The sequence below is a fragment of the Heterodontus francisci genome, chromosome 11 (assembly GCF_036365525.1).
Source record: "Heterodontus francisci isolate sHetFra1 chromosome 11, sHetFra1.hap1, whole genome shotgun sequence".
NCBI lineage: Eukaryota > Metazoa > Chordata > Chondrichthyes > Heterodontiformes > Heterodontidae > Heterodontus > Heterodontus francisci.
Window position 1 is genome coordinate 22390965 of NC_090381.1, and position 26093 is coordinate 22417057.

The 26093-nt window shown below is 45.9% G+C and overlaps 1 protein-coding gene across 2 annotated transcripts in view; it reads left to right on the forward strand.

The window, feature by feature from the left end:
* The window catches only part of LOC137375134 (unconventional myosin-VIIa-like), a 348920-nt gene that overhangs the window by 125367 nt on the left and 197460 nt on the right, over positions 1-26093 (forward strand). For both annotated transcript variants that reach the window (XM_068041805.1, XM_068041806.1), the window contains exons 32-36: positions 125-242; positions 1180-1306; positions 2624-2793; positions 5292-5473; positions 5876-6000. In XM_068041805.1, the coding sequence (XP_067897906.1) occupies positions 125-242; positions 1180-1306; positions 2624-2793; positions 5292-5473; positions 5876-6000 (722 nt within the window). The remainder of the gene's footprint in view (positions 1-124; positions 243-1179; positions 1307-2623; positions 2794-5291; positions 5474-5875; positions 6001-26093) is intronic.

A 26093-nucleotide genomic window follows, 5' to 3' on the forward strand; every position in this document is an offset into this window, starting at 1 on the left:
GGAACCCCTGCTGGCCACCACGCACCTCCTCTCGCAAGTCTTCCACACCCCCATGTATTGTTGCTCTGTCTGTGTGTAAGAATGTCCCACTGAATCATTACTGATCTCGTGCCTTTTTTTCAAGGATTTGTTTGGCAGTGAGAGGCCTCGCGCACTCACACTCAAAGAACAGCTAGTCGATTTTGCTCGCATGAAGTGGCCACTCATGTTTTCGAGATTTTTTGAAGCTACAAAATTTTCAGGTACTGTGTGCGAGTGTGTGCATTTGTACATGTGTGTACATATGCATAAATGTGTTTCTGCATGTGTCTGCGAGTGCATGAGTGATTGTGTGCGTGGTTGTGCATGTGACCAGACAGTAAGGGAAATGAGAATGAGAATTCCCTGCTGGAATTTAAAAAAATTCTTTCCTGGGATGTGGGCATCACTGGCAAGACCAGTATTTATTACCCATCCCTAATTGCCCTTGAGAAGGTGGTGGTGAACTGCCTTGCAGAACTGCTGCAGTCCATCTGATGTAGATACACCCACAGTGCTGTTAGGAAGGGAGTTCCAAGATTTTGACCCAGTGACAGTGAAGGAACGGCGATATAGTTCCAAGTCAGGATGGTGTGTGACTTGGAAGGGAACCTGCAGGTGATGGTGTTCCCATGCATTTGCTGCTCTTGTCCTTCTAGGTGGTAGAGGTTGCGGGTTTGGAAGATGCAGTCAAAGGAGCCTTGGTGCTTTGCTGCAGTGCATCTTGTAGATGGTACACACTGCTGCCACTGTGCATCAGTGGTATAGGGAGTGAAAGTTTAAGGTGGTGGATGGGGTGCCAATCAAGCGAGCTGCTTTGTCCTCGATGATGTCAAGCTTCCTGAGTGTTGTTGGAGCTGCACCCATCCAGGCAAGTGGAGAGAATTCCATCGCACTCCTGACTTGTACCTTGTAGATGGTGGACAGGCTTTGGAGAGACAGGAGGTGAGTTACTCGCCGCAGGATTCCTAGCCTCTGACCTGCTCTTGTAGTAACAATATTTATATGGCTGGTCAAATTTAGTTTCTGGTCAATGGTAACCCCCAGGAATTTGATAGTGGGGGATTCAGCAATGGTAATGCCATTGAATATCAAGGGGAGATGGTTAGATTCTCTCTTGTTGGCCAGCTTCATTTCACTCAAATTCTTGCTCTCTTCCAGGACCCACCTTACCAAAGAACCAGCTAGTGGTGGCAGTTAACTGGACTGGTGTCAGCTTTGTTGACAAGAATGAGAAACTCCTCTTGAAACGGTCCTACCCAGAAATTACTGGCGTAAACACAAACAGGTCAGAGGGCCGACACAGCTTGTGTTCTCCATGCTTCAGTCCACCTACCCACCCTCTGCAAATCTCTCCATCGCTACATTCCAGCACCTTCCCCTCTTTCAACTCTGCTCTACTGTCCCCATCCCAGCTCCACCATAACCAGCCACCGCAACCCGAATGCTGCAATTCCCCTCCTAAATCTCTCCTCTCAATACCTCTCCTCACCTCAAACACCCAACTGGATTGGTGTTTCCACAGTGTCTGGGATGTGGGTAGATGTCAGTCTGGATTGGTGTTAGGGCAGTGTCTGGGGTGTGGGCAGACGTCCGTCTGGATTGGTGTTAGGGCAGCCTCTGGGCTATGGGTAGACGTCAGTCTGGATTGGTGTTAGGGCATTGCCTGGGCTGTGGGTAGACGTCAGTCTGGATTGGTGTTAGGGCAGTGTCTGGGCTGAGGGTAGATGTCCGTCTGGATTGGTGTTAGGGCAGTGTCTGGGCTGTGGGTAGACGTCAGTCTGGATTGGTGTTAGGGCAGTATCTGGGCTGTGAGTAGACATCTGTCTGGATTGGTGTTAGGGCAGTGTCTGGGCTGTGGGTAGAGGTCAGTTGGTCTAAGTTATGGAGCAGACATCAGGTTGTGGCACAGAAGCAGGCAGCAGAGGAGAATATCGATCAACCATGGAAAGGTCAAAGGCTATGAGGGGCATCACCCTCACGCAGGATGAGGGGCATCACCCTCACGCAGGATGAGGGGCATCACCCTCACACAGTATGAGGGGCATCACCCTCACGCAGGATGAGGGGCATCACCCTCACGCAGGATGAGGGGCATCACCCTCACGCAGGATGCCATTGGTGATTTTGATCAGGTAAGTTCAGTGCGAACAGTGGGGTGGAAACTCGATTGGAGGGATTCGAACAAGTCAATGATCATGTGACAGATGAGTGCAAAATGACACCTTGGAGAATAAGTGCAGGCTGGAGATCGAGTTGCAGTGCAGTCTGGGAGGATGGAGACTTCAAAGGGTAAAATGGAGGTTTGAAAGGACTGGGAACAAAGTTTGAAGTTAGGGAGAGGGTGGTAATATTGGCAAGGGTTAAGTTGGGTCGTCATGAGCTGGACTAGAAGCAGGGTGGAGGGAACAGAGGGTGGGGGCTCCATGGAGGAAAAAACTTGATTAATGGAGTCGATGTTGATTGAGAAATTTCTACTTATTGTGGTATGACTGGCAATTTATTTTTGTACTATTATGATGATTGTGGTTTTTGTGCTGATTGATTGAGCTGATTGCAGTGTTTTGTGTTTATTCTGCCTTCGAACATGTGTTGTCCCATGTAGGGCTTCAAAGCTCTACGGCCAGAGTGTCACAGTGAGCACTCTGCAAGGGGAGGAGTACACCCTCACATCAGGGCACGCTGGTGATATTGCCGATCTGATAGTCATGTTTCTGAATGGTTTGAAGATGAGATCGGAGTACGCAGTAACACTGCTCAACAGCTCCATACAAGGTACAGTAAATCTCCTGCCGCTTGTACTCACTTCAGTTGTGCAGCAAAATATTCCAATGCTACAGAGGACTCCTCCACTTTGAGGCTCCCTCGCCTCAGCAGCCCCCACCTCTCCCAGTGGGACAGTCAGCTGGACATTGCAGTGGATCCTCTGATTGGGCCTCCTGCTTCCCTGTTCCGCCCACCGGCCTTAATTGGACAGGGCCCCCGGAGGCATCTTCATGATTGGCCGCGTCCGTGAAGATTGCGACCAATGTCCCGCAAAGGCCACTTCCAGGTTCCCGACCCGGAACTGAGGCTACTTCGGAATCCTGACCCAGCCAGGAAAATTCAGCCCAACATTTCGAGTTGATGACTTTTTGTCAGAACTGGAAACATTTAGAGATGTAGCAGTTTTTAAGCAAGAACAGGAACAAAGAACAAAGAGAACAAAGAAAATTACAGCACAGGAACAGGCCCTTCGGCCCTCCAAGCCTGCGCCGATCCAGATCCTCTATCTAAACATGTCGCCTATTTTCTAAGGATCTGTATCTCTTTGCTTCCTGCCCATTCATGTATCTGTCTAGATACATCTTAAAAGACGCTATCGTGCCCGCGTCTACCACCTCCGCTGGCAACGCGTTCCAGGCACCCACCAACCTCTGCGTAAAGAACTTTCCACGCATATCCCCCTTAAACTTTTCCCCTCTCACTTTGAACTCGTGACCCCTAGTAATTGAATCCCCCACTCTGGGGAAAAAGCTTCTTGCTATCCACCCTGTCTATACCTCTCATGATTTTGTACACCTCAATCAGGTCCCCCCTCAACCTCCGTCTTTCTAATGAAAATAATCCTAATCTGCTCAACCTCACTTCATAGCTAGCGCCCTCCATACCAGGCAACATCCTGGTGAACCTCCTCTGCACCCTCTCCAAAGCATCTACATCCTTTACAGAGATACAGACCCTTAGAAAATAGGCGACATGTTTAGATAGAGGATCTGGATCGGCGCAGGCTTGGAGGGCCGAAGGGCCTGTTCCTGTGCGGTAATTTTCTTCTTTGTTCTTTGTTCTTCGTTCTTTTGGTAATGTGGCGACCAGAACTGCACGCAGTATTCCAAATGTGGCCGAACCAAAGTCTTATACAACTGTAACATGACCTGCCAACCCTTGTACTCAATACCCCGTCCGATGAAGGAACAGGGAAAGGGGGTAGGGGAAAGAACAAAGGGAAGGTCTATGATAGGGTAGAAGACAGGAGAATTCAAATGACAAAAAGTACTTCAAAAGTATTTAACTAGTTGTAAAGTACTTTGGGACATTCAAAGATTGTGCAGTACACCATATAAATGCAAGTCTTTTTATGTGCAGGTATTGAGGATTATCTATTGTGATTGTCTCTGCAGTCTAACTGTTCTCCTTGCTGTGTCCTACAGTCTAACTCTGTGTCTCTGCCCTGTCTGTCCCTACAGTCTAAACTCTGTCTCTGCCTGTCTGTCCCTACAGTCTAACTCTGTATCTCTCTGCTGTGTCCCTACAGTCTAACTCTGTGTCTCTGCCTGTCTGTCCCGACAGTCTAACTCTCTGTCTCTCTGCTGTGTCCCTACAGTCTAACTCTGTGTCTCTGCCTGTCTGTTCCTACAGTCTAACTCTGTGTCTCTGCCTGTCTGTCCCTAGTCTAACTCTGTGTCTCTCTGCTTTATCCCTAAGGTCTAATTCTGTGTCTCTGCCTGTCTGTCCCTGCAGTCTAACTCTGTGTCCCTGCCCTGTCTGTCCCAACAGTCTAACTCTGTGTCTCTCTGCTGTGTCCCGACAATCTAACTCTGTGTCTCTGCACTGTCTGTCACTACAGTCTAACTCTATGTCTCTGCCTGTCTATCCCTACAGTCTAACTCTGTGTCTCTCTGCTGTGTCCCTACAGTCTAACTCTGTGTCTCTGCCTGTCTGTCCCTACAGTCTAACTCTCTGTCTCTCTGCTGTGTCCCTACAATCTAACTCTGTCTATGCTTGTCTGTCCCTACAGTCTAACTCTGTGTCTCTGCCTGTCTGTCTCTACAGTCTAACTCTCTGTCTCTCTGCTGTATCCCTAAGGTCTAATTCTGTGTCTCTGCCCAGTCTGTCCCTCCAGTCTAACTCTGTGTCTCTGCCCAGTCTGTCCCTACAGTCTAACTCTGTGTCTCTCTGCTGTGTCCCTACAGTCTAACTCTGTGTCTCTGCACTGTCTGTCCCTACAGTCTAACTCTGTGTCTCTCTGCTGTGGTCCCTACAGTCTAACTCTGTGTATCTGCCCAGTCTGTCCCTACAGTCTAACTCTGTGTCTCTCTGCTGTGTCCCTACAGTCTAACTCTGTGTCTCTGCACTGTCTGTCCCTACAGTCTAACTCTGTGTCTCTGCCCAGTCTGTCCGTACAGTCTAACTCTGTGTCTCTGCTGTGTCTGTTCCTATTATCGAACTCAGTCTCTATTACAGTCTGGGAACTCAGACCAGTGTTTAATTTACTGCTTATTCTGCCATTCCAGATGACCCTATCTTCCTAAAATATGAGAAAGGTGATTTGATAAAGTTGATTAAAACTGAGGAGTTTACCCAGGATAATGGCTGGATTCAAGGACGGAATGAGCGCAGTGAGAAGATAGGAAGCCTCTCACTGGAATCTGTCTACATCGTTCCTACTCTTGTGAAACCTTCGTCGGAGCTGACGGTACATTGATTTATAGTTAAACTGGCACAAAGACAGGTCACCTTATTCCACAGAGAGGTGGATCACCACTTGCATTGTGGTAAGAATTTATGGGAATAAGTGCCCCTCCCCCACCATTACAGGACCGAGCTCTTCCTCTCGTAGGGTTGGGTTTGATTCTGGTGGCCTTTCGTTTCAGAGCCTCAGAGCTTCACTTTGCCTCATATGCTCACTGCCAGCTGCATGGATTGGTAATTTCAGATCTGCTGCCAGGTCAGAATGATCAGAAAACGCCTCTGTTTAATTGTAAATTGTAAATGTGTTCTTTCTAAGCGGATGAGCAATTTTATTAACTGCAGCATCCGCAGTGTTGGGTGTTTGGGAAAAGCTAATTTACATATCCTGTTCTTGTTTCACTGACAGAGCTTGATATTCATGTCACCTGACCAGCGACGCCAAGCATCCCAGAGTGCCCGTGCTGAAGTAAAGGAGTCAGAGGTGAAGATCAAGCCCTACACACTGGAGGAGTTTTCCTACAACCATTTCAGGTTATTATCTGACAGAAATGAAGCAGATGTGCCTGCTTTTAGCTTATTTGAGTCATGGGTCATAAGGAATTTTATAAAGAGAAACTAGCTCCAGTCAGAATCTTGATCTAAATTCTGTGGATTGCCTCCAAGGCTTGAAGGAGGAGCCAAGCCAATCTGGAACAAACACAGACTGTGTGATCGTGCTGGTCATGTGCATGAGAGCCAGTTATTTTTGAATATAGTGGACAGTTATTCAAATCCAGGAAGTCCTGCTAACTGTTTTGGTGGATATTTAAGAAGCTGTAACTGTTGGAATTTCTAGTAAGTATAAGGGTAGATCTCCTGAGTCTTGTGCCTGGGAAAATCTCCATTCCCCTATAGCAAAGCTCAGGGAAAAGGCACAGAGACCCATTTCACCAGGCCTTCGTCCCTTTTATGCTCTCTTGTGATTTCCAGGGGTTTTTTGAGACATAGCGGACAGGAGGACAGCTAATGCTGCACCAGTATTTAAAAAGGGAGAAAAGGATGGCCCGAGTAATTACAGACCAGCCAGCCTAACCTCGGTGGTGGGAAAATTATTGGAAAAAATTCTGAGAGATAGGATAAAACTTCATTTGGAAAGACAGATTAAACAAAGACAATCAGCGTAGATTTGTTAACAGACGGTCCTGTCTGACTAACATGATTGAATTTTTTGAGGAAGTAACAAGGAGGGTCGATAAGGGTAGTGCATTCGATGTAGTCTATGTAGATTGTAACACGGTTTTTGATAAGTCGGACATGGCAGACCATTCACGAAAGTAAGAGCCGACGGGATCCAAGGCAAGGAGGCAAGTTGGATGCAAAATTGGGTCAGACACAGGAAACAAAGGGTGATGTGGTTGATGGGTATTTTTGTGACTGGAAGGCTGTTTCCAGTGGGGTTCCGCAGGGATCAGTACTTGGTCCTTTGCTTTTTATGGTATAAATCAATGATCTGGAATTGAATGTAGGGGGTCTGATTACGAAGTTTGCAGATGATACAAAAATTGACCCTGTGGTTAATAATGAAGAGAAAGCTGTAGACTCAGAAAGATATCAGTGGACTAGTCAGGTGGACAGAACAGTGGCAAATGGAGTTCAATCTGGAGAAGTGTGAGGGAATACATTTGGGGAGGGCTAACAAGCCAAGGTAATATACAATAAATGGTAGGACACTGAGAAATGTAGAGGAACAGAGGACCTTGGAGTGTCCACCAATCCCTGAAGTTGGCTGAACAGGTAGATAAGGTGGCGAAGAAGCATACAGGATAGTTGCCTTTATTAGCCAAAGCATAGTGTATAAGAGCAGGGAGGTTATGCTGAAACTGTATAAAACACTAGTTAGATCGCAGCCGGAATTCCGCGTGCAGTTCTGGTCACCACACTGTAGGAAAGATGTGATTGCACTAGAGAGGGTATGGAGGAGATTTATGAGGATCTTGCCTGGACTGGAGAATTTTAGTTATGCGGAAAGATTGGATAGGCTAGGATAAATGCAAAATACTACGAATGCAGGAAATCCGAAATAAAAACAGTGCAGGAAATACACAGTAGGTCTGGCAGCATCTATGGAGAGAGAAACAGAGTTAATGTTTCAGGTCTGTGTGCCATAGGAGCTCTGATGAAAGGTCACAGACCTGTAATGTTAACTCTGTTTCTCTCTCCACAGATGCTGCCAGACCTGCTGAGTATTTCCAGCACTTTCTGTTTTTATTTTTCGATAGGCTGGAGTTGTTTACTTTGGAGCAGAGAAGGCTGAGGGCAGACTGAATTGAAGTGTATAAAATCATGAGCGGTCTAGATGGACTGGATAGGAAGGCCCTATTCCTATTGGTTGAGGGGTCCATAACCAGGGGGCATAGATTTAGGGTAAGAGGTAGAAGGTTTAGAGGGGATTCGAGGAGAAATTCTTTCACCCAGAGGGTGGTGGGGATCTGGAACTCACCGCCTGAAAAGGTATTAGTGGCAGAAACCCTTTCAACATTTAAAAAGTATTTGGATGTGCACTTGAAGTGGTGTAGCCTACAAGACTACAGACCAGGAGTTGGATAGTGGGATTGGGATTGATGGCTATTTGTTGGCTGGTGTGGACACGATGGGCCCAATGGTCTACTTCCCTGCTGCAAATTTCTCTGATTTCTGTGATAGAATTGGGCAGTACCGACTGTAGGACAGGCCAATCACAGCCCATACCGACTGTAGGACAGGCCAATCATAGCCTGCACCGACTGTAAGACAGGCTAGTCACAGCCCATACCAACTGTAGGACAAGCCAATCACAGCCCATAATGACTGTAGGACAGGCCAATCACAGCCTGCACTGACTGTAAGACAGGCCAATCACAGCCCATACCAACTGTAGGACAGGCCAATCACAGTTCGCACCGACTGTAGGACAGGCCAATCACAGCCCATACCAACTGTAGGACAGGCCAATCTCAGCCTGCACTGACTGTAGGACAGGCCAATCACAGCCCATACCAACTGTAGGACAGGCCAATCTCAGCCTGCACTGACTGTAGGACAGGCCAATCACAGTCCGGACTAACTGTAGGACAGGCCAATCACAGTCCATAACGACTGTAGGACAGGCCAATCACAGCCTGCACTGACTGTAGGACAGGCCAATCACAGAAAGCACTGATTGTAAAAGCAGGCCAATCATAGCTCATACTCAGCAGCCAACATCATTCTGCAGGAGAACAGCTGTCATACTGGGCCTCCGCGCATGACCTAAAACTTGTGTTCGACGCAGAGCGGTCTGGCACATTCCATTCCGCCAGGTGGACGAAGGACTACTCACCTGATCTTTGTTTCACGACACACAACAGCAATGGCCAACTGTTGATGTGCTCCTGACAAGTGCTGACCATCTTCCCCCATTCCCAATATTGCCCAAACCTCATCCACATCAGCCTCAAACTACCATTCAAATACTTAAAGCCAAAACCACGCTGCGGAAGGGCAACTGGGTTGCCTACCGCAGATACATAGAAACCAGCATTAACTGAATCCCACCCCTCCCTGAAAACTACAACCACTTCACTTAACTTCTCAAACTGGCAGACACAAAATTTGTTCCCCAGGGCTTCAGAAAAACCTTCATTCCTTCTTGGACTCTGGAAAGTGAACGGTTCCTGGAAGAATACAGGGAAAATGAGGACTCCATCGTGACAACAGCACTCCTCAAGTCTCTTGATAAAGGATGCCTCATAAGATGGCGGGAAAGAGTGGAGAACTTGGCTTCACACACTCAAGCCAAAAGGCGTGGAAACTTCTGCACCGCCTGGGAGCAGCCGAGCAACAACTGCACCAGCAGCCCAGAGTCAACGCTGATGTCATTGCTTCACAATTCTTAATAAACTCAAAGATAGCAGTCAGCGGGAAAGATAAGCAGATGGTAAAATCAGTCTCTCAAGATTGTTCCAGGCCAGACAGACTTCTCAAGCCCTTACACACAAGAGGAAGTGGACAGTGCCCTGCCGGCTACCAAGCCAGGCAAAGTAGCAGGAGTCAATGGGATTTACTCAGAATTCCTGAAAAACATCGGATCATAGGGAAGGAAGTGGTAAGCAAAGCTGTTTACCAACATCCACAGCATAGGCACCATTCCAAACATCTGGTGCCAATCTAAGATAGTGGCCATTGCCAAGCCAGGGAAACCACTCTGACCCATGCAGTTACCGCCCCATCACCCCATTCTCAATAACATCTAAGGCCCTGGAATGTCTCCTGCTAAACAGACTGAGTTCCATCCTGGAAGCAGTGATGCCCCCGCAACAGGCAATTTTCACACAGGCCACAGCTGCTCTGAGCAGGTCCTGACACTGACCTCACATATTAAGGGCGGTTTTCAGAAAGGCCTGAGGACAGGAACCACCTTTGTTGATTTATCCTGTGCCCATGACACAGTGTGGCGTAGAGCATGCTGCTGAAACTCTCCAAAATCGTATGTGAAAACCCTACAACTAATCAACTCCATGATCAGCAACCGATAGTTCCGTGTGCACCTTGGAGATCAAATCAGCCGCCCATGCATAACCAACAATGGGCTCCCACAGGGATCAGTTCTCGCACTGGTCCTCTTCAATATATATATCAGTGACCGCCCTCACACAAAGTCACGGCTTTTCATATATGCTGACGACTTGGTCCTGACCTTCCAAGCTAAAGAACTTCAGTACATTGAGAAAACACTCACTAAGATTTATGTTCTCTTGAAGCCTACTTCAGACAATGGACACTGCGACCAAATGCTGCCAAGACTGTTGTTTCAGCCTTCTACCGGAACAACTTGATGGTCAGGGAAGAACTTCATGTCCAGTTCTGCGGCCGACCACTCACCCACAATTCAACACCAAAATACTACGGCATCACTCTTGACCGTACATTGACCTACCGGCAACATGGATCACTGGAGCCAAGGTCAAGACAAGAGTGAATCTCATAAGAAAACTGGCGGGTACCACCTGGAGCAGCAGAGCCAACACAGTACATACTGTTTCACTCGCCCTGGTCTACCCAACAGCAGAGTACTGCTGGCTCAGGAGCTGCCACACAAACACGGTGGATATCCACCTCTGGGAAATCATGAGGATTATTTCTGAAATGTTGAGACCAACACAGCTCGAGTGGCTTCCTATGCCAGCACACATTGAACCTCCTGATGTCAGCAGGGAAAACATTCTCCTCAAAGAACACCACTGGCTGACAGCTAACGAAGCACTCCCATTGATACAGGACCTCAAAAACCCTCCGCACACCCGCCTGAAATCCTGTAGCCCCTACTGGAACACAGTCCACAACCTACAAACTGATAACAGTCCCATCTCTTGATGGCACACTCCCAGATGACAGCTAACATCACCAACTGCAAGCTGGTAACTGACCGAGTGGTGAAGCCCCAGGTTTCAATCTCTCATGGAATATCTGGACAACACTCAACCACTTGAGGATGGGCCAGGGCAGATGTGACCACTTGCTCCACAAGTGGAACATGAGGGCCAGCTCAAATTGTAACTGTGGCTATCGAAGTCAGACCATCGCCCACATACTAAACTCTTGCCCTGACAGATCCATTCCTGGTGGCATCACAACCATTCATGCTGCATCATTGAATGGATTGTTAACCTCAAGGTTGAACTGTAACTGTATCCCTAATCATACAAATATGTATACCGACTGTAAGAGAAGGCCAATCACAGCCCAAAATGACTGGAGGACAGGCCAATCACAGCAGGCACTGACTGTAAGAGCAGGCCAATCACAGCCTATACCGACTGTAGGACAGGCCAATCACAGACTGGCTTTCTTTGGTTTAAAGCAGAAAGAGGAAATTTATTAAACCTTAAACTTAAACTCTAATACGGTTCACGCCTACGGATATACAACGCTCACGCTAGCATGTACACGCGATATAAACACGCAAAAATAGGGACAGGAAAGAGCAGAAGAAAAGATAAGTAGAACAGTTTGAGGCAATATTTTGTGACTGTTTCTCGAGATTGCTGTAGTCCTTGGTTGAAGATATGGCCTTGCATTTCGTTGGGGCCCAGTATTAATCTTAAACCTTGTTCATGTAGGAAACCATTTCTGTCTCTGAGTTTACCTAACTTCAATGGTTTCAGTTCCCTGAGAGATGAGCAGGCAGACAGACAGGCAGGAGAGGAGATGTTCTCAGTCCATGAGCACATGGAATTCTGAGTTCAAATCCCTTTGTTGGGAGTTCAGATTTTTAAAAAACTCCCAGGTTGCCCAGCAGGCCAGTCATGTGACTAGCTCCTTACATGGAACAGTCTCTTCAAAAATCCTCTGTGGGAAGTGCAAATTCTCTGCAACAACCATAGTCATGTGGCCAAAACTGGTCTGACCACTTCTGTGTATTGGGAAGCAATTGCTGGGGCCCCCATTGTTTCAACATTGTCTGGTATTATGCAAATGTCCTTCCACTCAGGGCTTGCGATTTTAAGTTTCTGTTCATGTGGCAAAATAATGTGTGCCTCAGTCTTGGCAGGTGGAGGTTTGCCTGACAACGAGGTGATAGGGTTGTTCCTGTCCTCCTCCCACTCGTTTTCCCTCCAGATCACTAGCTGACCATCCCAGTGCAGGGGTGTCTAGAGAAGCAAGGCATGATGGTCTGTCTCAATCTCCTGACCAGAGAGTCTATAGAGTCTGGGAGTATGACCCAAATCTTCCAGGTCACCTCAGCACCTTGGGATATTCGGGTCTCATTGGAACCTTCAGGCTACTTTTGGCAGCCCAATATGGATCTGAAGGCCTGAGAGGGTCTGGAGATCTGCTTTAGTTGCCTCCTCCTCCAATTGATCCTTTAACCAATCCTCAATCCCCTGAATGGAATATCCTCTTGTGTGGCACCTTATCGAATGCCTTTCAAAAATCCAAATAATTCAGGTTTAGTCTCCTTACCAAAGGAAGAATATACTTGCCTTAGAGAAGAGGTAGCGAAGGTTCAATAGATTATTCCTGGGAGGAGAGGGCTATCCTATGAGGACAGATTGAGTAGAATGGGCCCATACTCTCTGGAGTTTAGAGGCATGAGAGGTGATCTCATTGAAATGTATAGAATTCCTAGAGGGCTTGACAGGGTAGATGTAGGGGGATGTTTCCCCTGACTGGAGAGTCTAGAATTAGGAGCCATAAGGAGTCGACCATTTCTGACCGAGATGAGGAGAAATTTCTTCACTCAAAGGGTTGTGAATCTTTGAAATTCTCTACCCAGAGAGCTGTGGATGCTCTGACATTGAGTTTATTCAAGGCTGAGATCGATAGATTCCTGGGTTCCAGGGAAATTAAGAGATTTGAGGAAAGGGCAGGAAAGTGGAAATGGTGTAAAAAAAATCAGTCATGATATTATTGAATGGCCCATATCCTGACCAAGCAGAGGGCATCGATTATCTGAAGCAGAGGCCCTTTGGGAATCAAAGAAAATTAAAAGCCATTTTGTTGGATCCATTTCAGGCCTCTTATCCATCCTGAGAGCATTGTGGACACACTCTGATATGCTGGGCTTCTGTTGCAGTGTGTGTCCCTGACGCACTATGTAAAGGTGCCAAACGCCTGCTCCAATCACCTGAGAATCTCACAAATAAACCCAAAGACATCAGCAGCACACTGAGAATCCCAATAATATCCCCATACACATAGCAGCACACTGAGAATACCAATAATATCCCCACAGACACAGCACACTGAGAATCCCAATAATATCCCCATACACATAGCAGCACACTGAGAATCCCAATAATATCCCCACAGACACAGCACACTGAGAATCCCAATAATATCCCCACAGACACAGCACACTGAGAATCCCAATAATATCCCCACAGACACAGCACACTGAGAATACCAATAATATCCCCATACACATAGCAGCACACTAAGAATACTAATAATATCCCCATACACATAGCAGCACACTGAGAATCCCAATAATATCCCCTCAGACACAGCACACTGAGAATCCCAATAATATCCCCACAGACACAGCACACTAAGAATACTAATAATATCCCCATACACATAGCAGCACACTGAGAATCCCAATAATATCCCCACAGACACAGCACACTAAGAATACTAATAATATCCCCACAGACACAGCACACTGAGAATACCAATAATATCCCCATACACATAGCAGCACACTGAGAATCCCAATAATATCCCACAGACACAGCACACTGAGAATCCCAATAATATCCCCACAGACACAGCACACTGAGAATACCAATAATATCCCACAGACACAGCACACTGAGAATCCCAATAATATCCCCATACACATAGCAGCACACTGAGAAACTTAATAATATCCCCACAGACACAGCACACTGAGAATCCCAATAATATCCCCACAGACACAGCACACTGAGAATACCAATAATATCCCACAGACACAGCACACTGAGAATCCCAATAATATCCCCACAGACACAGCAGCACACTGAGAATCTTAATAATATCCCCACAGACACAGCACACTGAGAATCCCAATAATATCCCCACAGACACAGCCCACTGAGAATCCCAATAATATCCCCATACACATAGCAGCACACTGAGAATCTTAATAATATCCCACAGACACAGCACACTGAGAATCTTAATAATAGCCCCATACACATAGCAGCACACTGAGAATCCCAATAATATCCCACAGACACAGCACACTGAGAATACCAATAACATCCCCATACACACAGCAGCACACTAAGAATCCCAATAATATCCCCACAGACACAGCACACTGAGAATACCAATAATATCCCCATACACATAGCAGCACACTGAGAATCCCAATAATATCCCCACAGACACAGCACACTGAGAATCTTAATAATATCCCCATACACATAGCAGCACACTGAGAATCCCAATAATATCCCCACAGACACAGCACACTGAGAATCTTAATAATATCCCCATACACATAGCAGCACACTGAGAATCCCAATAATATCCCACAGACACAGCACACTGAGAATACCAATAACATCCCCATACACACAGCAGCACACAGCGAATCCCAATAATATCCCCACAGACACAGCACACTGAGAATCCCAATTATGTCCCCACAGACACAGCACACTGAGAATCCCAAGAATATCCCCACAGACACAGCAGCACACTGAGAATCCCAATAATATCCCACAGACACAGCACACTGAGAATACCAATAACATCCCCATACACACAGCAGCACACTGAGAATCCCAATAATATCCCCACAGACACAGCAGCACACTGAGAATCTCAATAATATCCCACAGACACAGCACACTGAGAATCCCAATAATATCCCCACAGACACAGCACACTGAGAATACCAATAATATCCCCACAGACACAGCACACTGAGAATCCCAATAATATCCCCATACACATAGCAGCACACTGAGAATCCCAATAATATCCCACAGACACAGCACACTGAGAATCCCAATAATATCCCCATACACACAGCAGCACACTGAGAATCCCAATAATATCCCACAGACACAGCACACTGAGAATCCCAATAATATCCCCATACACACAGCAGCACACTGAGAATCCCAATAATATCCCCACAGACACAGCAGCACACTGAGAATCTCAATAATATCCCACAGACACAGCACACTGAGAATACCAATAATATCCCCATACACATAGCAGCACACTGAGAATCTCAATAATATCCCCACAGACACAGCACACTGAGAATCCCAATAATATCCCCACAGACACAGCACACTGAGAATCTCAATAATATCCCACAGACACAGCACACTGAGAATACCAATAATATCCCCATACACACAGCAGCACACTGAGACTCCCAATAATATCCCCACAGACACAGCACACTGAGAATCTTAATAATATCCCCACCGACACAGCACACTGAGAATCCCAATAATATCCCACAGACACAGCACACTGAGAATCCCAATAATATCCCCATACACAGAGCAGCACACTGAGAATCCCAATAATATCCCCACAGGCACAGCACACTGAGAATCCCAATAATATCCCCACAGACACAGCACACTGAGAATACCAATAATATCCCACAGACACAGCACACTGAGAATCCCAATAATATCCCCACAGACACAGCAGCATACTGAGAATCTTAATAATATCCCCACAGACACAGCACACTGAGAATCCCAATAATATCCCCACAGACACAGCCCACTGAGAATCCCAATAATATCCCCATACACATAGCAGCACACTGAGAATCTTAATAATATCCCACAGACACAGCACACTGAGAATCTTAATAATAGCCCCATACACATAGCAGCACACTGAGAATCCCAATAATATCCCACAGACACAGCACACTGAGAATACCAATAACATCCCCATACACACAGCAGCACACTAAGAATCCCAATAATATCCCCACAGACACAGCACACTGAGAATACCAATAATATCCCCATACACATAGCAGCACACTGAGAATCCCAATAATATCCCCACAGACACAGCACACTGAGAATCTTAATAATATCCCCATACACATAGCAGCACACTGAGAATCCCAATAATATCCCCACAGACACAGCACACTGAGAATCTTAATAATATCCCCATACACATAGCAGCACACTGAGAATCCCAATAATATCCCACAGACACAGCACACTGAGAATACCAATAACATCCCCATACACACAGCAGCACACAGCGAATCCCAATAATATCCCCACAGACACAGCACACTGAGAATCCCAATTATGTCCCCACAGACACAGCACACTGAGAATCCCAAGAATATCCCCACAGACACAGCAGCACACTGAGAATCCCAATAATATCCCACAGACACAGCACACTGAGAATACCAATAACATCCCCATACACACAGCAGCACACTGAGAATCCCAATAATATCCCCACAGACACAGCAGCACACTGAGAATCTCAATAATATCCCACAGACACAGCACACTGAGAATCCCAATAATATCCCCACAGACACAGCACACTGAGAATACCAATAATATCCCCACAGACACAGCACACTGAGAATCCCAATAATATCCCCATACACATAGCAGCACACTGAGAATCCCAATAATATCCCACAGACACAGCACACTGAGAATCCCAATAATATCCCCATACACACAGCAGCACACTGAGAATCCCAATAATATCCCACAGACACAGCACACTGAGAATCCCAATAATATCCCCATACACACAGCAGCACACTGAGAATCCCAATAATATCCCCACAGACACAGCAGCACACTGAGAATCTCAATAATATCCCACAGACACAGCACACTGAGAATACCAATAATATCCCCATACACATAGCAGCACACTGAGAATCTCAATAATATCCCCACAGACACAGCACACTGAGAATCCCAATAATATCCCCACAGACACAGCACACTGAGAATCTCAATAATATCCCACAGACACAGCACACTGAGAATACCAATAATATCCCCATACACACAGCAGCACACTGAGACTCCCAATAATATCCCCACAGACACAGCACAATAAGAATCTTAATAATATCCCCACCGACACAGCACACTGAGAATCCCAATAATATCCCACAGACACAGCACACTGAGAATCCCAATAATATCCCCATACACAGAGCAGCACACTGAGAATCCCAATAATATCCCCACAGGCACAGCACACTGAGAATCCCAATAATATCCCCACAGACACAGCACACTGAGAATCCCAATAATATCCCCATACACATAGCAGCACACTGAGAATCTTAATAATATCCCCACAGACAGCACACTGAGAATACCAATAACATCCCCATACACATAGCAGCACACTGAGAATCCCAATAATATCCCACAGACACAGCACACTGAGAATCCCAATAATATCCCCACAGACACAGCACACTGAGAATACCAATAATATCCCACAGACACAGCACACTGAGAATCCCAATAATATCCCCACAGACACAGCACACTGAGAATCCCAATAATATCCCCACAGACACAGCACACTGGGAATCCCAATAATATCCCCATACACATAGCAGCACACTGAGAATCCCAATAATATCCCCATACACATAGCAGCACACTGAGAATCCCAATAATATCCCCATACACATAGCAGCACACTGAGAATCTCAATAATATCCCACAGACACAGCACACTGAGAATCCCAATAATATCCCCATACACATAGCAGCACACTGAGAATCTCAATAATATCCCCACAGACACAGCACACTGAGACTCCCAATAATATCCCCACAGACACAGCACACTGAGAATCCCAATAATATCCCCACAGACACAGCACACTGAGAATCCCAATAATATCCCCACAGACACAGCACACTGAGAATCCCAATAATATCCCCATACACATAGCAGCACACTGAGAATCCCAATAATATCCCACAGACACAGCACACTGAGAATCCCAATAATATCCCCATACACATAGCAGCACACTGAGAATCTCAATAATATCCCCACAGACACAGCACACTGAGACTCCCAATAATATCCCCACAGACACAGCACACTGAGACTCCCAATAATATCCCCACAGACACAGCACACTGAGAATCCCAATAATATCCCCACAGACACAGCACACTGAGAATCCAAATAATATCCCCACAGACACAGCGAATCCCAATAATATCCCCACAGACACAGCACACTGAGAATCCAAATAATATCCCCACAGACACAGCGAATCCCAATAATATCCCCACAGACACAGCACACTGAGAATCCCAATAATATCCCACAGGCACAGCACACTGAGAATCCCAATAATATCCCACAGGCACAGCACACTGAGAATCCAAATAATATCCCCACAGCACACTGAGAATCTCAATAATATCCCCACAGACACAGCACACTGAGACTCCCAATAATATCCCCACAGACACAGCACACTGAGAATCCCAATAATATCCCCACAGACACAGCACACTGAGAATCCAAATAATATCCCCACAGCACACTGAGAATCTCAATAATATCCCCACAGACACAGCACACTGAGACTCCCAATAATATCCCCACAGACACAGCACACTGAGAATCTCAATAATATCCCCACAGACACAGCACACTGAGAATCCCAATAATATCCCACAGGCACGGCACACTGAGAATCCCAATAATATCCCCACAGACACAGCACACTGAGAATCCAAATAATATCCCCACAGACACAGCGAATCCCAATAATATCCCCACAGACACAGCACACTGAGAATCCCAATAATATCCCCATACACATAGCAGCACACTGAGAATCTCAATAATATCCCCACAGACACAGCACACTGAGACTCCCAATAATATCCCCACAGACACAGCACACTGAGATTTTCAAAAATATCCCCACAGACACAGCACAATGAGAATCCCAATAATATCCCCATACACATAGCAGCACACTAAGAATCCCAATAATATCCCCACAGACACAGCACACTGAGATTCTCAATAATATCCCCACAGACACAGCACACTGAGAATACCAATAACATCCCCATACACATAGCAGCACACAGCGAATCCCAATAATATCCCCACAGACACAGCACACTGAGAATCCCAATAATATCCCCACAGACACAGCACACTGAGAATCCCAATAATATCCCCACAGACACAGCAGCACACTGAGAATCTCAATAATATCCCACAGACACAGCACACTGAGAATCCCAATAATATCCCCACAGACACAGCAGCACACTAAGAATCCCAATAATATCCCACAGACACAGCACACTGAGAATCCCAATAATATCCCCACAGACACAGCAGCACACTGAGAATCTCAATAATATCCCCACAGACACAGCAGCACACTGAGAATCCAAATAATATCCCCACAGACACAGCGAATCCCAATAATATCCCCACAGACACAGCACACTGAGAATCTCAATAATATCCCACAGGCACGGCACACTGAGAATCCCAATAATATCCTCACAGACACAGCACACTGAGACTCCCAATAATATCCCCACAGACACAGGACACTGAGAATCCCAATAATATCCCCACAGACACAGCACACTGAGAATACCAATAACATCCCCATACACATAGCAGCACACAGCGAATCCCAATAATATCCCCACAGACACAGCACACTGAGAATCCCAATAATATCCCCACAGACACAGCACACTGAGAATCCCAATAATATCCCCACAGACACAGCACACTGAGAATCCCAATAATATCCCCATACACATAGCAGCACACTAAGAATCCCAATAATATCCCCACAGACACAGCAGCACACTGAGAATCTCAATAATATCCCACAGACACAGCACACTGAGAATCCCAATAATATCCCCACAGACACAGCAGCACACTGAGAATCCCAATAATATCCCCACAGACACAGCAGCACACTGAGAATCTCAATAATATCCCCACAGACACAGCACACTGAGAATCCCAATAATATCCCCACAGACACAGCACACTGAGAATACCAATAATATCTCCACAGACACAGCACGCTGAGAATCCCAATAATATCCCCATGCACACAGCAGCACACTGAGAATCCCAATAATATCCCCACAGACACAGCAGCACACTGAGAATCTCAATAATATCCCACAGACACAGCACACTGAGAATCCCAATAATATCCCCATACACACAGCAGCACACTGAGAATCCCAATAATATCCCCACAGACACAGCAGCACACTGAGAATCCCAATAATATCCCACAGACACAGCACACTGAGAATCCCAATAATATCCCCATACACACAGCAGCACACTGAGAATCCCAATAATATCCCCACAGACACAGCAGCACACTGAGAATCTCAATAATATCCCACAGACACAGCACACTGAGAATCCCAATAATATCCCCACAGACACAGCACACTGAGAATCCCAATAATATCCCACAGACACAGCACACTGAGAATCTCAATAATATCCCACAGACACAGAACACTGAGAATACCAATAATATCCCCATACACATAGCAGCACACTGAGAATCTTAATAATATCCCCTCAGACACAGCAGCACACTGAGAATCCCAATAATATCCCCACAGACACAGCACACTGAGTATCCCAATAATCTCCCACAGACACAGCACACTGAGAATCTCAATAATATCCCACAGACACAGCACACTGAGAATACCAATAATATCCCCACAGACACAGCACACTGAGAATCCCAATAATATCCCACAGACATAGCACACTGAGAATCTCAATAATATCCCACAGACACAGCACACTGAGATTACCAATAATATCCCCATACACATAGCAGCACACTGAGAATCCCAATAATATCCCACAGACACAGCACACTGAGAATACCAATAATATCCCCATACACATAGCAGCACACTGAGAATCCCAATAATATCCCACAGACACAGCACACTGAGAATCCCAATAATATCCCCACAGACACAGCACACTGAGAATACCAATAATATCCCCATACACATAGCAGCACACTGAGAATCCCAATAATATCCCACAGACACAGCACACTGAGAATACCAATAATATCCCCATACACATAGCAGCACACTGAGAATCCCAATAATATCCCACAGACACAGCACACTGAGAATCCCAATAATATCCCCACAGACACAGCACACTGAGAATACCAATAATATCCCACAGACACAGCACACTGTGAATCCCAATAATATCCTCACAGACACAGCACACTGAGAATACCAATAATATCCCACAGACACAGCACACTGAGAATCCCAATAATATCCCCATACACATAGCAGCACACTGAGAATCCCAATAATATCCCACAGACACAGCACACTGAGAATCCCAATAATATCCCCATACACATAGCAGCACACTGAGAATCTCAATAATATCCCACAGACACAGCACACTGAGAATCTCAATAATATCCCCATACACATAGCAGCACACTGAGAATCCCAATAATATCCCCATACACATAGCAGCACACTGAGAATCCCAATAATATCCCCACAGACACAGCACACTGAGAATCCCAATAATATCCCCATACACATAGCAGCACACTGAGAATCCCAATAATATCCCACAGACACAGCACACTGAGAATCCCAATAATATCCCCACAGACACAGCACACTGAGAATCCCAATAATATCCCCACAGACACAGCACACTGAGAATCCCAATAATATCCCCACAGACACAGCACACTGAGAATCCCAATAATATCCCCATACACATAGCAGCACACTGAGAATCCCAATAATATCCCCATACACATAGCAGCACACTGAGAATCCCAATAATATCCCCACAGACACAGCACACTGAGAATCCCAATAATATCCCCACAGACACAGCACACTGAGAATCCCAATAATATCCCCATACACATAGCAGCACACTGAGAATCCCAATAATATCCCACAGGCACAGCACACTGAGAATCCCAATAATATCCCACAGGCACAGCACACTGAGAATCCCAATAATATCCCCACAGACACAGCACACTGAGAATCCCAATAATATCCCCACAGACACAGCACACTGAGAATCCCAATAATATCCCCATACACATAGCAGCACACTGAGAATCTCAATAATATCCCCACAGACACAGCACACTGAGACTCCCAATAATATCCCCACAGACACAGCACACTGAGATTTTCAATAATATCCCCACAGACACAGCACACTAAGAATCCCAATAATATCCCCACAGACACAGCACACTGTGATTCTCAATAATATCCCCACAGTCACAGCACACTGAGAATACCAATAACATCCCCATACACATAGCAGCACACAGCGAATCCCAATAATATCCCCACAGACACAGCACACTGAGAATCCCAATAATATCCCCACAGACACAGCACACTGAGAATCCCAATAATATCCCCACAGACACAGCACACTGTGATTCTCAATAATATCCCCACAGACACAGCACACTGAGAATACCAATAACATCCCCATACACATAGCAGCACACAGCGAATCCCAATAATATCCCCACAGACACAGCACACTGAGAATCTCAATAATATCCCACAGACACAGCACACTGAGAATCCCAATAATATCCCCACAGACACAGCAGCACACTGAGAATCTCAATAATATCCCCACAGACACAGCAGCACACTGAGAATCCAAATAATATCCCCACAGACACAGCAAATCCCAATAATATCCCCACAGACACAGCACACTGAGACTCCCAATAATATCCCCACAGACACAGCACACTGAGAATCCCAATAATATCCCACAGACACAGCACACTGTGAATCCCAATAATATCCCCACAGACACAGCACACTGAGAATACCTTTAACATCCCCATACACATCGCAGCACACAGCGAATCCCAATAATATCCCCACAGACACAGCACACTGAGAATCCCAATAATATCCCCACAGACACAGCACACTGAGAATACCAATAACATCCCCATACACATAGCAGCACACAGCGAATCCCAATAATATCCCCACAGACACAGCACACTGAGAATCCCAATAATATCCCCACAGACACAGCACACTGAGAATACCAATAATATCCCCACAGACACAGCACGCTGAGAATCCCAATAATATCCCCATACACACAGCAGCACACTGAGAATCCCAATAATATCCCCACAGACACAGCAGCACACTGAGAATCTCAATAATATCCCACAGACACAGCACACTGAGAATACCAATAATATCCCCACAGACACAGCACACTGGGAATACCAATAATATCCCCATACACATAGCAGCACACTGAGAATCTTAATAATATCCCCTCAGACACAGCAGCACACTGAGAATCCCAATAATATCCCCACAGACACAGCACACTGAGAATCCCAATAATATCCCACAGACACAGCACACTGAGAATCTCAATAATATCCCACAGACACAGCACACTGAGAATACCAATAATATCCCCATACACATAGCAGCACACTGAGAATCTTAATAATATCCCCACAGACACAGCACACTGAGAATACCAATAATATCCCCACAGACACAGCACACTGAGAATACCAATAATATCCCCACAGACACAGCACACTGAGAATCTCAATAATATCCCACAGACACAGCACAGTGAGAATCTCAGTAATATCCCCACAGACACAGCACACTGAGACTCCCAATAATATCCCCACAGACACAGCAGCACACTGAGAATACCAATAATATCCCCACAGACACAGCACACTGAGAATCCCAATAATATCCCCACAGACACAGCACACTGAGAATCCCAATAATATCCCCATACACATAGCAGCACACTGAGAATCCCAATAATATCCCACAGACACAGCACACTGAGAATCCCAATAATATCCCCATACACATAGCAGCACACTGAGAATCTCAATAATATCCCCACAGACACAGCACACTGAGACTCCCAATAATATCCCCACAGACACAGCACACTGACAATCCCAATATTATCCCCACAGACACAGCACACTGAGAATCCAAATAATATCCCCACAGACACAGCGAATCCCAATAATATCCCCACAGACACAGCACACTGAGAATCCAAATAATATCCCCACAGACACAGCGAATCCCGATAATATCCCCACAGACACAGCACACTGAGAATCCAAATAATATCCCCACAGACACAGCGAATCCCAATAATATCCCCACAGACACAGCACACTGAGAATCCCAATAATATCCCACAGGCACAGCACACTGAGAATCCCAATAATATCCCACAGGCACGGCACACTGAGAATCCCAATAATATCCCCACAGACACAGCACACTGAGACTCCCAATAATATCCCCACAGACACAGCACACTGAGAATCCCAATAATATCCCCACAGACACAGCACACTGAGAATCCCAATAATATCCCACAGGCACAGCACACTGAGAATCCCAATAATATCCCACAGGCACAGCACACTGAGAATCCCAATAATATCCCACAGGCACGGCACACTGAGAATCCCAATAATATCCCCACAGACACAGCACACTGAGAATCCCAATAATATCCCCACAGACACAGCACACTGAGAATCCAAATAATATCCCCACAGCACACTGAGAATCTCAATAATATCCCCACAGACACAGCACACTGAGACTCCCAATAATATCCCCACAGACACAGCACACTGAGAATCCAAATAATATCCCCACAGACACAGCGAATCCCAATAATATCCCCACAGACACAGCACACTGAGAATCCAAATAATATCCCCACAGACACAGCGAATCCCAATAATATCCCCACAGACACAGCACACTGAGAATCCCAATAATATCCCACAGGCACAGCACACTGAGAATCCCAATAATATCCCACAGGCACAGCACACTGAGAATCCCAATAATATCCCACAGGCACAGCACACTGAGAATCCCAATAATATCCCCACAGACACAGCACACTGAGAATCCAAATCATATCCCCACAGACACAGCGAATCCCAATAATATCCCCACAGACACAGCACACTGAGAATCCCAATAATATCCCCACAGACACAGCACACTGAGAATCCCAATAATATCCCACAGACACAGCACACTGAGAATCCCAATAATATCCCCACAGACACAGCAGCACACTAAGAATCCCAATAATATCCCACAGACACAGCACACTGAGAATCCCAATAATATCCCCACAGACACAGCAGCACACTGAGAATCTCAATAATATCCCCACAGACACAGCAGCACACTGAGAATCCAAATAATATCCCCACAGACACAGCGAATCCCAATAATATCCCCACAGACACAGCACACTGAGACTCCCAATAATATCCCCACAGACACAGCACACTGAGAATCCCAATAATATCCCCACAGACACAGCACACTGAGAATACCAATAACATCCCCATACACATAGCAGCACACAGCGAATCCCAATAATATCCCCACAGACACAGCACACTGAGAATCCCAATAATATCCCCACAGACACAGCACACTGAGAATCCCAATAATATCCCCACAGACACAGCACACTGAGAATCCCAATAATATCCCCATACACATAGCAGCACACTGAGAATCTCAATAATATCCCCACAGACACAGCAGCACACTGAGAATCTCAATAATATCCCCACAGACACAGCAGCACACTGAGAATCCCAATAATATCCCCACAGACACAGCAGCACACTGAGAATCTCAATAATATCCCCACAGACACAGCACACTGAGCATACCAATAATATCCCCACAGACACAGCACACTGAGAATCTCAATAATATCCCCACAGACACAGCACACTGAGAATCCAAATAATATCCCCATACACACAGCAGCACACTGAGAATCTCAATAATATCCCACAGACACAGCACACTGAGAATCCCAATAATATCCCCATACACACAGCAGCACACTGAGAATCCCAATAATATCCCCACAGACACAGCAGCACACTGAGAATCCCAATAATATCCCACAGACACAGCACACTGAGAATCCCAATAATATCCCCATACACACAGCAGCACACTGAG